Source organism: Galeopterus variegatus, unplaced genomic scaffold (genome assembly GCF_000696425.1).
Source record: "Galeopterus variegatus unplaced genomic scaffold, G_variegatus-3.0.2 Scaffold380, whole genome shotgun sequence".
Classification (NCBI taxonomy): Eukaryota; Metazoa; Chordata; class Mammalia; order Dermoptera; family Cynocephalidae; genus Galeopterus; species Galeopterus variegatus.
Window position 1 is genome coordinate 395,405 of NW_007726491.1, and position 15,010 is coordinate 410,414.

General features: G+C 45.6%; 1 protein-coding gene across 1 annotated transcript in view; it reads left to right on the forward strand.

The window, feature by feature from the left end:
- BDH1 (3-hydroxybutyrate dehydrogenase, type 1) overlaps positions 1–15,010 on the forward strand; it is a 42,501-nt gene that overhangs the window by 3,965 nt on the left and 23,526 nt on the right. Inside the window, 1 exon segment of the mRNA XM_008568147.1 lies at positions 7,706–7,782. Coding sequence (XP_008566369.1) covers positions 7,706–7,782 — 77 coding nt within the window.

Sequence of the window (15,010 nt, forward strand, 5' to 3'; positions counted from 1 at the left end):
CCCAGAGGTGCCCTGCCAGTCATCACTGCCCTGCTCTGGTCACACCAGAAGCTGACCAGCCTGTGCATGGCTGAAGCCTGATGATTTTGCTACCATGGGATATAACAAGTGTATTGATTTATTTTTATGAAATGATAAGCACATGTCACCCCTTGCCTTTAGTTTTTGTTTTGCTTGTCTTGCTATTTTCTATAGGACTGACAGCAGTTGCCCCAAAAGGTTAGAATAGAATAGAAAAGCTATTAGTAGCATTCCTTTATCTCCTGTCAATAGGGTGTTTCTTAGGCATCTCATGGTGGCAATGTACCTTTTAAATTAACCCTTTCTTTGCTCCATCTACCTGTCAAGACTGTTAGATATCATTTTAGGATTAATGGTATTTTTTCTTTGCCTTGCTTATCATTGTGAAAATCATATTATCATCCTTGTTAGTATGCCCAGGAGCCCCCAAACAAGCTAAACTTCCCTTCTCCCACAAAACATGGATTTTAAGTTACTATTGTTATTGACCCTATCTGGAAATCTGAGGAGAGTCTCCCCAGATGCCATTAATCGTCCTGTTCATTTTAGGTATCTGCCTGATTTTACCCTGCCTACTTCCTTTGTTGATATGTAGCATTTGCGCCACCATAGAAACTTTGGTCAAGAAAAAAAACAGCCAGTAGTCTGCTAGCCCTAACAGACTACACCTCCCTCAAACCACTCTTAGACCCCCAAAAGTGATGTCGAATAAGATGATGCTTACTCCAGTGTTTAGAGAGAGTGTCAAATAGAAAAAATTTTGGAAAAATATAAAATTAATTCTTTCAGTAGCTTGTTTTGCCTTTAGAACAGAACCTGCTTATTGTATCAGCTTTACTGATAATCAACTGCTCTATTCCTGCTTTTGTAAATGTGCTTGCTTATTGCAATGACTACTGTACTGGCTACAAGAATGCTGAGAGAACAAAACTTAAAGGAACCTGGAAGAGTCTGCCTATAGAAACCCTGTAAGACCTAAACTCAAGGCTCAGATTTTGAAGCACTAGCTCATCTGGGCCTGCCAGCATAATAAAATACCTGATTCTCCAACCCTCTGAGTGCCAACCACTTCTCTGTTGAAGTCCACTCCATAACAAGCTGATGCAGAGTCTTTGGCTAACCTTGCTGTTCATAGTTTGAGGGGGTTCAGAGGCACATATTTCACTACAGGGGGCCTCCTGCAGGCCTTCTGCTGCCAGGAATTTTTGTGACACAGCAAATGCCCTCTATATACCAGACTCGTTGGAGCCCGGCCCTGCACAGGGCATGTATACCACTGGCACACAAGGAAGCTGACCTTTGAAATTTGTGTAGCTTTCATATTCTCTCTCTCTCTCTTTTTTTTTTTTAACCGGTAAGGGGATCGCAACCCTTGGCATGGTGTTGTCTGCACTGCACTCAGCCAGTGAGTGCACTGGCCATCCCTATATAGGATCTGAACCTGCAGCCTCGGCCTCGGCGCTACCAGTGCCACACTCTCCCGAGTGAGCCACTGGGCTGGCCCCATATTCTCTTAATATACATTTATAGAGCTACCACTTCCTGTCAGGCACCAGAGTGTATAATTTAAAGGAGCCAGAAGTCAGTGAATCAACACATGGGTCCTGTCTATGGGGGTCACAGTCCAGGTGGGGATGGTGGTTGGATGGGGGCTTGTGAATGGTTGTAAACAGAAATACCTCTAATAATACCCTGACTAGGTAAATGATATTACAGAGAGACAGAAGGAAGAAAATTGGGCAAAACAATGATTTTTTTTTCCTTTTTTGTCTTTTTTTGTGTCCGGCAACAGGATTGCAACCCTCGGTGCTGCGTCCGCACCTCGCTCAGCCAGTGAGCGGGAACCGGTCTGTATGTGGGATCCGAACCCTCGGCAGGAGCGCCACCGCGCTCCCAAGTGGCACACTGTAGCAGTGCGCCACCGGGCCGGCCCAAAAAACAATGATTTTTGATTTAGGGGATTAAGAAAGGCATGTTGGAGGAGGTGTTATTTGAACCAGCTATGATGGTCAGATGAAGGAGAAGTCAGATTTGGTATAGGATGAGCAAGGCATGGAAATTGGAAAGTACAGGGCATGTTGAGGGATGGAGTAGCAAATGGTTTAATAAAGAGTAGATGAGAAAAGTATGGTTGGAGGTAAGATTTCAAGGGGCCAGGTGAGAACTAGGAGGTCCAGTTCTGATTTGAAATGTGGTAGGCACTTGTGAATAGAAAGACTCCTTAATCTGTCGATTGTACTAATGTCATTTTTTAAAATCTGGAAATGTCTTTGATTCCTCCTTCTTTCACATCCCACATTTAATCTGTCTAAAATGGTAGCGGGCTCTACCTTCAAAATAAAGCCAGACTCTGACCAATTCTAATTGCCTCCATAGTTTCCACCTGGGCTGGCGGCCTTTTTCTATATCTCCAGGGAGCACTTTTTCACATTTTGTTGGAGTTGTGCAGTGCAAAACCTGAATGGCTGTACATTGTGGTCTTAGATTACTGTCATGGCTTCTACCTACTCTCCCTGTTTCTGCTCTTGTCCATCCTCAATCTATTATTAACCCATTGAGAATTATCTTATTAAAATGTAAGTCTCATCACAGCACTCCTCTGCTTGAAACTCTCTTAATTTATTGAAATATTGTCTGTTGTGTGCAGGGCACTGTTCTAGGTGTTGGAGATACAACAGTGAGCAAAACAGACAAAAATCCTTGTTCTTAAAGAGCCTACATTCTAATTGGAATGAAGGACAACAGATAAGTACATTATGTAGAATGTTATAATGTAGTAAGTGCCAAGGAGAAAAAAAAAAAAATGAAGCAGGGAACAGGGATAGAAAATGTCAGAGTGGGGGTGGGATTGGTGGGGTGGCCAGGGGATGTCTCACCGAGTAAACATTTGAGTAAGTTTGACTGAAGTGAGAGAATGAGCCCTGTGGATATCGGGGAAGAGTGTTGCAGGTAGAGGGAACAGTAAGGGCAAATGCCCTGAAGCAGGAGCTTGCCTGGCATGTTCCAAGGACAGTAAGAAAGCCACTGTGACCAAGGTGGGGGTGAGGTCAGAGAGGTAGTGGAGACCTAGATCACTTAAGGCCTATATAGATTTTGGCTTTTACTCTGCCGAGAGTTTGGTGCAGGAGTGACATGATCTGACACATTTCACGGGATCATGCAGGTTGTGTTGAGCAGAGTCTGAAGGGAGACTGTGGTGGAAGCAGGGAGCCTAGTTGGGAGGCTGTTGCAGTATCCCAGGCAAGAAGGGATGAAGGCTCAGGCTAAGACGGTAACTGAGGATCCTAGATATGTTGTGAAGGTGGAGTCAATAGGATTTGCTGACAGCTGGGCCGTGGAGTGTGCAAGAAAGAGGAGTCAAGAATGGGGAAGATTTAGAGCAACAGGTTTGCAGGGCAATAGCACAAGCTCAGTTTTAGACAGGTTAACTTTGAGATACCTATTAAACATTCAAGTGGAGATGTTGGGTGCGCAGTTGGGTGTCAATGGAGTTCAGGGGAGAGAGTGGGGTTGGAAATAAACATTTGGGAGTTTGCAGCATGTAAACCATACTTAAAGCTATAAGAGAGCTCACAGTGGTGATAGGACAGACAAAGAACGGAGTTTTGAGACTCCATCATTTAGTGGTCTGACGTGAATTTAGAGCCAGCCCTGTTCTCCTAGGGGTAGAATGCACGCTTGATCTGGCGGTTGTAACTGTGCAATTTTGACTGGTCTGGTAACACTTTCTTTTGGGGAAGGACAGATGAAAAGTGGGGTCGGGGAGGCACATGTTCCACTACAAGGTCAACAGTGAAGCATTCTCAGAATATGGGGCAAGATTAAGAACATAATTATTAATTAATCATGTTCCGCAGAAAGAATCTACCTTCACGGTGTTTTAGCCAATACTGTTTGGCCTCAGGTAACAGACTTTAAGCTTGCTTAAATAACACAGAGAGTGAAGACACAGCTTGTCTTGCAGAGCTAGAGGACGGGTGGGCAGCTGCCGTTCTTTTCCTCTCTCTCTCCTCCATCTCTGCTGCTTTCTGCATGTGTGTCTTACTCTTCTCTCTCTCTCTGCAGACTGACTTTTTCCATCTCTCTCCCCCAGCAGTCAGATTACATGTCCCCACCACACGTAGACTGATTTGTATTCTTTCACAGTGCCAGGGGACAGAATGATGGGTTCATGTTGGGTCTGGTGTCTTTCCCTAACCCAGTCCTTCATGGCCCAAGGGGGCAGTCTCACTGTCGTACTTTAGCTGCAGAGGCCAAGTCCTCTGGGTGAGGGGCAGGTCTGAGACCAGGGGGATCAGGTGAGTAGGACACAACGCCAAAAGGTAACACTGCAGAGAGTGTTTGTAATGTGTCTTATGAGGAGAACAGGCCATCATCTAAGTCTCATCTGGTGACTACAGTGTCTCTCCAATAATCAAGGTACCTGCATTAGGTGTGTCTTTGCTGAACTGGGCTAAACAGTTGAATCCTTGGCTTTTATTGAAGGTCTCTGTGAAACAAGCTATACAAGTGTCAGCTCTGCATTATGACAAAATGGTGATGAGAACATTGTCTACTGTATCATTTGAAGTTCCTATATAATTCTTTTAGACTTTTGTTCCAGAATGTTTCTCTCTGTAAGGAATGGTAGCTGTCTTTTTGAATAAGGACCTTAAAACTTGTCAGGTTTACCTTTTGCGTGGCCTCAAGGAGGCTTCCATTAACTGTGCAGTTAGCATACATAGCTGAGCTGGGCTGGAACTTTTAAGCAAGACTAAATGAGCAGAAGGGAAATGGCCAAAGGACATATATACCTATTTGGCTAGGGATCTCAAAACTCAAATGCTCATAGTGTCCAGGCAATTAAGAAAGGTGATGTGGATAGGTTTAAGATAGTAGGTACAGACTGTTTGTACTGAGTTCAAGCATGACTTAGCTGCCTAATCACATTGCCTTTTAAAACATTAGGCTGGCCAAACAAAACAGCGCAGTAGAGCACTTTGGAGCAGGCTGCCACAGAAGCTCTCCTGCCTTCAGCTCTTCAGTACAGGGTCCCTGCATGAGATGTTTCCCGCTTAAACTCTGCTTGCCCTCCTTAGTGGGACAGGGCCTTCCCTCCCACTTGGGAGTGCCAAGAGCCCATCTAGACTTCACATCCAGAAACACATGAGTTCTTCCTGCCTAAGGCTGCCTTCTGTGTTCCTGTTTCCCGCAGGTACCCTGCCTCTTCTGAGAATGTCACTACTGGGAATGCCTGACTCCTTTAGGGGGACCTGCTGCTGACCCACAGGAGGCCAGCCCTGTCCTCAGCGAGATGGTCATGTCGAATGCAGCGTGGTGAGCCCACCATCAGGAAAAGGATGCATGCACTTTTTTATTCTTGGAGGGGGAGTGCTTTCCATTGGCTATTCATTGACAGTGGAGAGAGGGGGGTGCCCTTGGGAGGACACTCAAGTGTTCCTAGTATTAGAGAGATTTCTCTAAGATTACAGATTGGTGTGTGAGCATCTTGATTTTGTGACAGTATCTTATGAATTTGGTCCCTGGGAGTTAAGCCTCCTGTGCCCAGTCACCCCAGGGCATCTAATTACTTGCAATTCAAGGCTAAAGAGACTGTCCCCTCCCCCATGAGTGACCTGCCTTTTTCCCTGCAACACCCACCTCCCACAACCATTTCTGTTCCCAAGCCAAAAGGCCAGTGAATGGCGTTTCAAGTTCGAGAACTTAAAATTTACAGAGAATGAAGCCCAGCACAAGGCATTAAAATGGTAAACAACCATCCTGAAAAGTTCGTGTGAGGCCCTGTGCCTATAGCATTGTGTTTGGAGTGAAAATAGCAACACATTTCAGAAACTTAAGAAGAAGGAAAGAAATCTAAATTTCAATGGTTTCACATATAAGAGACTATCTTGTGAATAGTGCGTTATTCAAGGGACTAAGTTTTTCTGCACTTTAAACTCTTGACTCCACTACTTTTATAAGCATTGCTGACTCTAAGGAAAACAAAATTGAAGTCAGCCCTCCATTTGGAGATTATATTGAAGCATTTTCTGCCATAGGCATTAAGCTGAGGGGATAGAAAGGGCTTTAATTATAGACAACTGGATTTCAGTCACCCAGTGATGGTGACTTCAGACTCTGGCCTTGGTGGGAGGAGGTAGAGATGTGTGTGCTCAGCCAGCTGGTCAGTACTTGGGTGGCGGAGGGTGCGCCCAGTCAAAGAATCTGAGCCAACATGTGTCTGTGCCTTCCATGAAGGTTCAGTCTTGGCTCCATTCTACTGCTGCCTACAAGGTGCTTGCCATGGAAATTTCACTGGTGACCACAGCCTCCACCTCCGTAGAGCTTCTGATCTTGTAGGGGAAGAGAGTCAATAAACAAGGTAATTTTGGATCCAGATAGGTGCTATGAAGAGTGACTTAATAGGGAGCGACTTCTGTGTGTTGTTGAATGGGAGCTACTTAGTAAGGAAGGGCAGAGGCAACCACTCTGAAGCTGAAGGGTCAGAAGGACCCAGCCATCTAGAGTGAGGGGAGAGCCAGAGCTGGGCTCTGAGGCAGGAGATAGCTTGGCATTACAAGGAACTCCAGAAGGTCAGCATTGGCCATAGTGCAGTGAGCAAAGGGGAGGGTAGCCAAATAGGGTTGGAAAGGGAGGTAGAGGCCAGCTCCAACAGGCATGCAAAGGAGGCTTTAAGCAAGGGGGGTCGCATAACCTGACTGGTGTTTGAAAGATCTTTCTAGCTGTAGTGCTGAGAATCGAGTGTGGTGAGTAGGGGCTGGAGTCCTAGCAAGAGTCTACTGCAAATTTCAGGAAAGATAACACAAGCCAAAGAGACCCCTGCTTTTTTCCCCTTTCCTAAGAGTTAAACAGATTCAACACCTCCACCTGCCTCCTGCAGTGAACATTGCAGTGCTTGGTTAGTTAAGGAACTTATTGTTGACCTATAGGCCCAGGTGGCTGGTCAGCTAGGTTTGGGGTGGCAGCAAACAGGCAGGAGAGGAGCTGCCAGGTATGCAAAGGAGAGGCTGGAACCCATTTACCAGGAAAAGAACAACAGTTCCTGCAGGCTCCTGTTGCCTTGCTCAACTCCCTCCCAGCCTTCCCTTCCTTCCCTTAGGCCAGGAGGCATCACTATTAACCAGAACAGGAGGGCAGCTCACACAGGCCCATCAACAGCTAATAATGCATGACTAGTCACGGTGCTACATAGCCTGAGGGTGACACCAAATGATGTATGGCTTTGTTGCAATAAGGTTGACTTAACCTCAAATGGGTAAGGAGGGGGAAGATTATGTGTGTGTTTTAATTTGGATTACAGTCTGGGCCTGGGGAATATGGATAGGGAACAGGACTCACTGAGTCAGAATCCCTGAGAGGTTAGGTCCCTGGCCTGGTTTGAGGATCACTGGTCTGGTCCAACTCCCTCATGTTATAAATGGGTGATGACTTGTCCAGGGTCACCCAGAGAGTTGGTGGCAGAGCTAGAGCTGGAACCCAGGTTTCCGGAAAAGCTCCTGCCTCTTTCCATCCCATGAGGCTGCAGCTTGAGAACGAGGTGCAGGAGGGACTGCCTGGAAACAGGATCAGACCTGGGTCGAACAGTCTGACTGAACCTCTGAATGCAGCAAAGCAACGCTGAGGGACATTTTGTGTTTCAGAATAACCAGGAGGAAGAGGACCATTCTACCATGTGCTGCTGCAGTGCTGGCCACTCGCCTCTCCAGACCCCTGTCACAGCTCCCAGAAAGAACACTAAGTGTCTATGATAGAGAAAATGGAGTAAGGTAAGCAACCAAGGTGGAGGTGGCCTTGAGTGTCACACCTTCTGGATCAGCAGAGCTTTTCACACATAGATGATGCAGGCAGTAATGGGGCCTGACTCAAAGATGTCTCCCAGTGAAGACAGACCTTCCCTGGGCTCACAGGGCAATAAAGACTATCTTTCATAAACGCTTTTAAAAAACCTTTTATTTTGAAACAACTTTAGACTTACACAAAAGTTGCAAAAGTAGTACAAAGGGTTCCCGAATCCCCATCACCCCACTTCTCCAAATGTTAGCATCTTACAAAATCATAGCACAATGATCAAAATCAGCAAATTACCATTGATGTAATCAACTAGTCTACAGACCTGATTCAAGCTTCACCAAATGGCCCACTGATGGATCTTTTTCTGGTCCTGGATACAACCCAGAATCCCAATTCATTTAGTTGTCATGTGTCCTTAGTCTACTGGGGACAGTTCTTCAGTCTTCTTTGTTCATGATCTTGACACTCCGGGAAAGTACTGGCCAGTTATTTTGTAGAATGTCTTCAGTTTGGGTTTGTGTGCTATTTCCTCCTGTTTCAATTCAGGTAGGCATGTTTGGAAGGAAGACCCTGGGAGTAAGGTGACACCCTTCTCAGCACATCACATCTGGGCACATGATGTCCATGTGTATCATTACTTTGGTCACCTGGATAACTGCTCTTTTTAAATTTTACTCATGAAACCAGTTAACTAAAATGTCCTGAGATTTACTGAACTGTTTGTATGATTTAGAGAAAGCATTAAGCACAAATCAAACAGCTCTTCTTCGAGAGCTTCTGGAATTGCCTTTTCTAAGAGCATTCAGTTGGCTCTGCTGCTGCATTTTTCTCTTTTGCAGCCTGAGCAAGGAAAAAATAAAAAGTACCTTTTCTGTTATATTTGAGGGGAGAGAAATTGAGTGACAGGTTAATTCAAAGTCTCAGCAGCTGGAAAGTGGACATTTTCTATGCCAGTAGATATGTTTAGAGGAACATGCAGTTGGGATTTTAGCAGTGTTTGCTTAAGTGCATTTCCATGGGATACAGAGGCCTGGCTTGGAGATGGAGCTTCAACCACCAGAGGACACCATGTGGGAAGAGTATAACACGACCTCTCCAGCAGAGGTGGCAGGGGGCCATTGCCATCCAAGAGGAGATGGAGCTGGCTTGTTGAAGAGCTTTTGAAAATAGGTGATTTTATGTAATTTTTTTTCAGTGAGTGTCTAACAAAAATGTCAAAATCAGTCTCAAAAGAGGCTTTAGAGATTTCTGGAGATTATTTTCTATAGAGGAAAAAATAATCCTGAAGGAAGTTAAAATACTTTTACAAAGGTTTTATCCTCAAATTAAAGGAAAGTGAGGTATTAGTCAAACTTTGGCCCATTTGAGGGGAAAGAAAGATTGTCACAGGGACATTCTGAATCTTCTCCATGGATTGAGAAGTAAACTGGTTAGACTGAGGGATGTGGGGGGTGGGATGGTCAGGGACAGAGCTGAATCAGAGGGCATTAAATGTCCACTGTGTGAAGGCATCAGCAGAGGCCAGGGAATGACATCCAAGTGCAGAAGGGGGCTGGCATGGTGGGTGATCACTGTGCCTAGGATCAGACAGGAGGTCTTGATGGTGGGGAAAAACTTTGGCCTGGTCATTTCACTTGAATCTCAGTTGAAAGTGGCCTTATATTGCAGTCCCCACCTGTGAATGAATCCTGCCAGTGGTATCCTTGACAAGTGACTTTGCAGCCTCACTTTGAATATTTCCAGTGATGGGGAGGCTGGTATTTCTCACAGCAGGCCTCCTGTCTTGGACAGCTCTATCGTATAGTCCTTCCTCATATTGAACAGAAATCTCTTGTGTAAATGCTACCCTTCATTCCTAGGCCTACCTCCATATTCATACTGAACAAGTTAATCCCTTCTCCCCAGGGACACCATGCCTACCTAATACCCACCCACCTGCCTTCTCTTATTCTATCCACATGGTTTTCATTGCTTATTGTATTAATCCGTTTCTGTTGCTTATAACAAAATACCTGGAACTGGGTAATTTATAAAGAAAATGAAATTTATTGCTTACAATTTTGGAGGCTGGGAAGTTCAAAGACAAGGGAACACATTTGGTGAAGGCCTTGGTGGTGCTGACAGTGACCCAGGCCTCTCACATTGCAGAAAATGGTGGAACAGAGAGAGAAATTAACCTAATTCACTCTCCTTTTAAAGTCCTCCAAACTACACCCCTGACCACCATTTTTAATCCATTCATTATGGTATGGTCTTACAATCCAATACCTCTTCAAGGCCCCACCTTTCAATTACCACAATAGGATTTCCCACCCTCTTTACACTGTTATAGTGGGGGTCAAGTTTTTGGGGGACACTCAATTCAAGGCACTTATCTCCCATGATTTTTCCACTTCACACCCAGATAACCCTCCTGAATGATCTCCATTTGGCCTGTGCTCCTTCTTAAGATGCAGTGCCTTGAGCAGAACACCTACCACTGTTTACATGCCTCAAAACAGGAGTCACCCAGTACACACATCTCTGTCCAGATGAAAACCTCCCCAGGAGTAGCTGGATGTGGCCCCTGCCCCTGCTTCAACACCCTACAACCTGCCCTGCTTACTCGCTCTGCATGGCTCTCAGATTTTGGATTTCCAGCTTTGGCAGAAGGCTCTGGCACCCCAGGGGCAGGGGGCTTGCCAACTCTTTCCCCACCCAGGACACTACCTCCTGGATCCTGGTTACACACACGGTGTTCAGTTTTGCCAGCCCGGGTGTGACACAACACTTCAGGTAGCCAGACTCATGCAGAGTGGAGAAGGGCTCTCGTCGCCTCCATCCTAGGTTCATTCCTGTCCAGCCCAGGTTCACAGAGGCAGCCACATCACACTTGTGACTCATGGTTACCCAGACTAAAGTTTTTTTCACAGATGAGACCATATTTCTCCCAGCTGCACTGGTGCCACTGACATTTATTCCTCTTAAAACCCAGCTTGTTAGATTTAGCCCATCAAATTGACACATGGTCCCTCTCAGCAGAAAGCTGGGTTACTGATTATTGTTGCTGATTTGTGATGGGAGCAATGAAAGGGATGGAAACACAGACTGGTAAGATAGGGAAGAAGCCAGAATTAATGCCCTGGCCGGCATGGGGAGGCCTCTCAAGTGCACTCTGGCAAGCTCCTGGGTGCCAGGGCTCTGAGGTTCTTCCACGGGCCCTTGGGGAAGTGCCATATTGCACCTGTTCCACCCCATCTGATTATGCTTCCAGGTTAGGGCAGAAAACAGGAAGCTTTTGTCTCCGAATCTCACAGCCACTCCTTTGGGATTCCACTCTTCAGAAAGTGTACCAACTATCCTGTGTTTAACTTGTTCCACCTGTGAGACTGCTGTAGCTGTTGGTGTAAGAGGCTTGGTTGACCAGCAGTTTGCTGCCACTGCAGGACCCTCCTGGGCACAGGGAACTCTCCAGGGAAGGACTTGGTATTTTACATTATGTGATTTGGGATTAACCCCTCAGGGGCACTCTTAGTCCCGGTGGTCAGTGTGCCAGTCAGGATTACATCACACTAAGAGTAGGCAGAAATTCCCAGAAGTCCAGGGCTGGTGTGGCTTTGCGGACCCAGGCTCCTTGTTTCTTTCTGCTCTGTCATCCTAAGGGCAGCTGTCATGTGAGGGTCCTGTGCCACTCCTCCACCTCCAGCCTCAATCCCAGCAGGAAGAAGCAGGGCAACATGGAAGGAGGGAGGAACAGCACCTGCATCAGGAAAGCACGATGTCACAGCAATCCCTGCAGACTTCTGCTTGCACCTTTTTGGCCAGAGGTGGGTCCCGTGACCACTAGGTAGGCTGTAGTCTGGGAAGAGTTGAGCACATTGCTACCCCCAGACAAAATCCAGATTTTGTTAGTGAGGCAGATAAATGGGATGGATATTGGCTGGCAAACAGCATTGTCTGGTACAGCTGAGCTGGGCTATGGCCTAGAGCTGGTTTTGTCCCCAAAGATATTAGGGTTTTGGCAGTCAAGAGGTTCAAAAGGGAAACCTGTAGGGGAAAAAAGACTTTTTTTTCCCTCCTCTAAGCCAACTGTTTTGAACTCTGGTTGCAGGTTAGAATTACTTAGAGCACAGTGGGAGAAAAAAATCCCTGTGCCTCACCCCTGGGGATTCGAATTTAATTTGTCAGGGGTGAGGCCAGGGTTAGGAATAGTTTAAGAAATTTCCCTTTGATTTTTTAAAAATTATTTTGTGGAGAATCTCAAACATATACAAAAGTAGAAGGTAATATATTGACCTCTGGTGTACCTATCTCCTGAGCTTTCATAATGATCAGCTCATGGCCAATGTTGGATCATTTATGTCCCCACCCATTTCCCTCCCCGGATTATTTCTGAAGCAATTCCTGGGCATCATGGTATTTCGTTTGCAAATACTTTAGTATCTATCTCTAAACGATAGATCTCTTTTTAACAACATAATCACACAACTAATAAACAACATGGGAGGAGAACCTGAAAACAACTGCTCTGGACCTAGATCAACCAGCCTGTTCCCTAGGATCTCATGTACTGGAAGCACCTGAGGTGAATTAAACATGCAGATTCCTAGGGGTCACCCCTTCTTACTGAAATAGAATGTCAATGATAGGGACCTGGGAGTCTGCATTTTAACAAGCTCCCAGGTGCTTGTTGACTGAGGTTTGAGAATTGAGGTGCTAAAGTCTTTCCAGGCCCAAGGCCCCTTCAACTTAAGAAGCAGCCCCAAGCCAGGCATCTGACAGCAACTGTAGGAGCTCTGAAGTAAGAGAAGAGAAATTACAGTAAGATGAAGCAGTCCCACCAGTGGCCAGGAGAAAGATGCTAAGAAGCCAAGAGGTGCACAGTCATGCCACCTGGAGCTGCCCAGTGGTGTTCATAGCCCCAACTCACCTAACTTGTCAGGGTTCTGCCTCTTGGGGTTGAGTGTGGAGGAATGGAGCCTGTGCTCTCTGGAAAGGTAGAAATGTGCCACTGACAGCTGAGTGTGAGTGGTAGAGCCAGGTATAATACATGCAGAGACAGTCCAGTTCAGGTCTGGATATATTCGAGAATGGGAAAGTGGGTTAGAGAAAGCCTGGCAGCAAGTCATTCTGAAATAAGCTCTTTTTCTTGCTGTGACCTTTTTGTTAATTTTTAAAATGTCAGGTAGGCTAAGGGTGTGGCCCTTGAGGAGATGAGAATATATAGGAATAAACAAACCACAGTGTTTTTTCTTATACCCTTACTCAGCAACAATCAACACAGAAGACCTCTGTGACCAAATACGTGGGGATTTCTCCCCACCAGCAAATAAGTAGTCAGTTCTGCAGTGGACACCAGCTGGGTGTCCTCTAATTCAAATAAATTCTGACACTATCTACCTGAAGATAGCTTCAGATCCCACATATTGAGGGCTCAGTCCCCAAGACTGCTCCCACTTCAGATGCCAGTTGCAAGTCCAGGCCCCTCGAACTTAGGACTGACCAGATATAAATCAGGGTCTCCACAACCCCCTCCTCAGGTTCTATTGATTTGCTGAGAGGCTCACAGAACTTAGGGAAACACTTTCTTACATTTACCCATTTATTATAAAGGATATCACATAGGATACACATGAATGGATGCATAGGGCAAGGAATGGGGGAGGGGCAAGGACCTTTCATGTCCTCCCTGGGAGGACCACCCTCCAGGAACCTCTATGTGTTTGGGTATTTGGAAGCTCTCTGAACCCTGTCCTTCTGGGTTTTTGTGGAGGCTTTGTTACACAGGTGTGATTGACTAAATCATTGGCCATTGGTGATCAATTCAACCTGCAGCCTCCTCCCCTTCCTAGAGGTTGTGGGGTGGGGCTGAAAGTCCCAATCCTTTAATCTTGCCTTGGTCTTTCTGGTGACCAGCCTTCATCCTGAAGCTGCCTAGGGGCTGCCAGCCATCTATCAACTCATTGGTTTACAAGAAATGATCATTTTGGAGATTCTAAGGATTTTAGGAGTTGTATGCTAGGAGATGGGGATGAAGACCAAATATATATTTCACAGTGTCACAGAAGACAAGCACAAATCCAGTTCCACCAGGGACATCTTGTTCTTGCAGAGCAATGCTGGGGATCATGGGAAAACAGAGTGATTCTCCATGGGTAAAGTCATTTCACTAGCTTTGGGTGTACTAACCACACTGTCCTGATCACTGGAGATCATCCATGCACAAGGACTTAAAATCCAAAGAGATTCAAATGTGGAAATTCAAAATGACAGAGGCTTACTTTGGCAGATTTTCCTAGTGGACCCTTGTTTCTTGTCTGGTGAACGGAACATTCTTTAAGATTGTTAGATAACACATTTTAATGAAGTTTTAAAAAACTAATATTTTGCATAGGTAATATTTACATGGTACAAAATTCAAATGGCACAAAATGGCATGCAGAAAGAGTAAGTCTGTCTTCCACCTCTTTCCCACGTTACCTGCTGCTCACTCACTCCTGTCTCTTCCACTTATCGTTATTGGTTTAATATTCATTCAAAAACTAACAAGACTTCCACTTCCAGGAAGATGGAGTAAATGTACTTTTCTCTATTCCTCCTGCTAAATACAACTAAAACCCCTGAATATTATATAAAACAAGCATAAAAAGACTCTAAAAGGTGGAAAGAAGGAGGTAGACCAGCTAGGGACCTCAGGACCCAAGAAGCAACACATTGATGAGTTCTCTAGGTTTTCTTTTTGCTGCATATATCCCAGGCTTAGAGCTGAGGAAGCTGGCAACCCAGAAACACCAATGAGCTCAGACATAAAAAGCCCCAACAAAAGCCTGCTGTCTCCAGCCAAAGGTCCAGCCTAGCAAGACAGAAAACTTCTTTTAGACAATGATTGCTCCACTCCAGCCCAACATCACAGAAAAAGCTGTGGCCTCACCCCTACCCACACCAGCAAAGGTCAGTGGGGAGCCTGGACTTCCACTCTCACCAGGCTATATTGAGTTATTCCAATCCCCCACCAGAGGTAGTGCCAGAGAAAGTCAAACAGGGGCCAGGACTTTCATTCTCACCCAACAATAATAAGGTATCTTTGTCTTCTTGGGAAAAAGGGGGAGTGTAAAGGAGGCCTAGTAGAGAGTAGGTCTTTCTCCATCACCTATCAGTAATGAGACCACACTCTCCCATACATGTGGGAAGCAGTAGTGAAACACTTCAAACTCTCCCA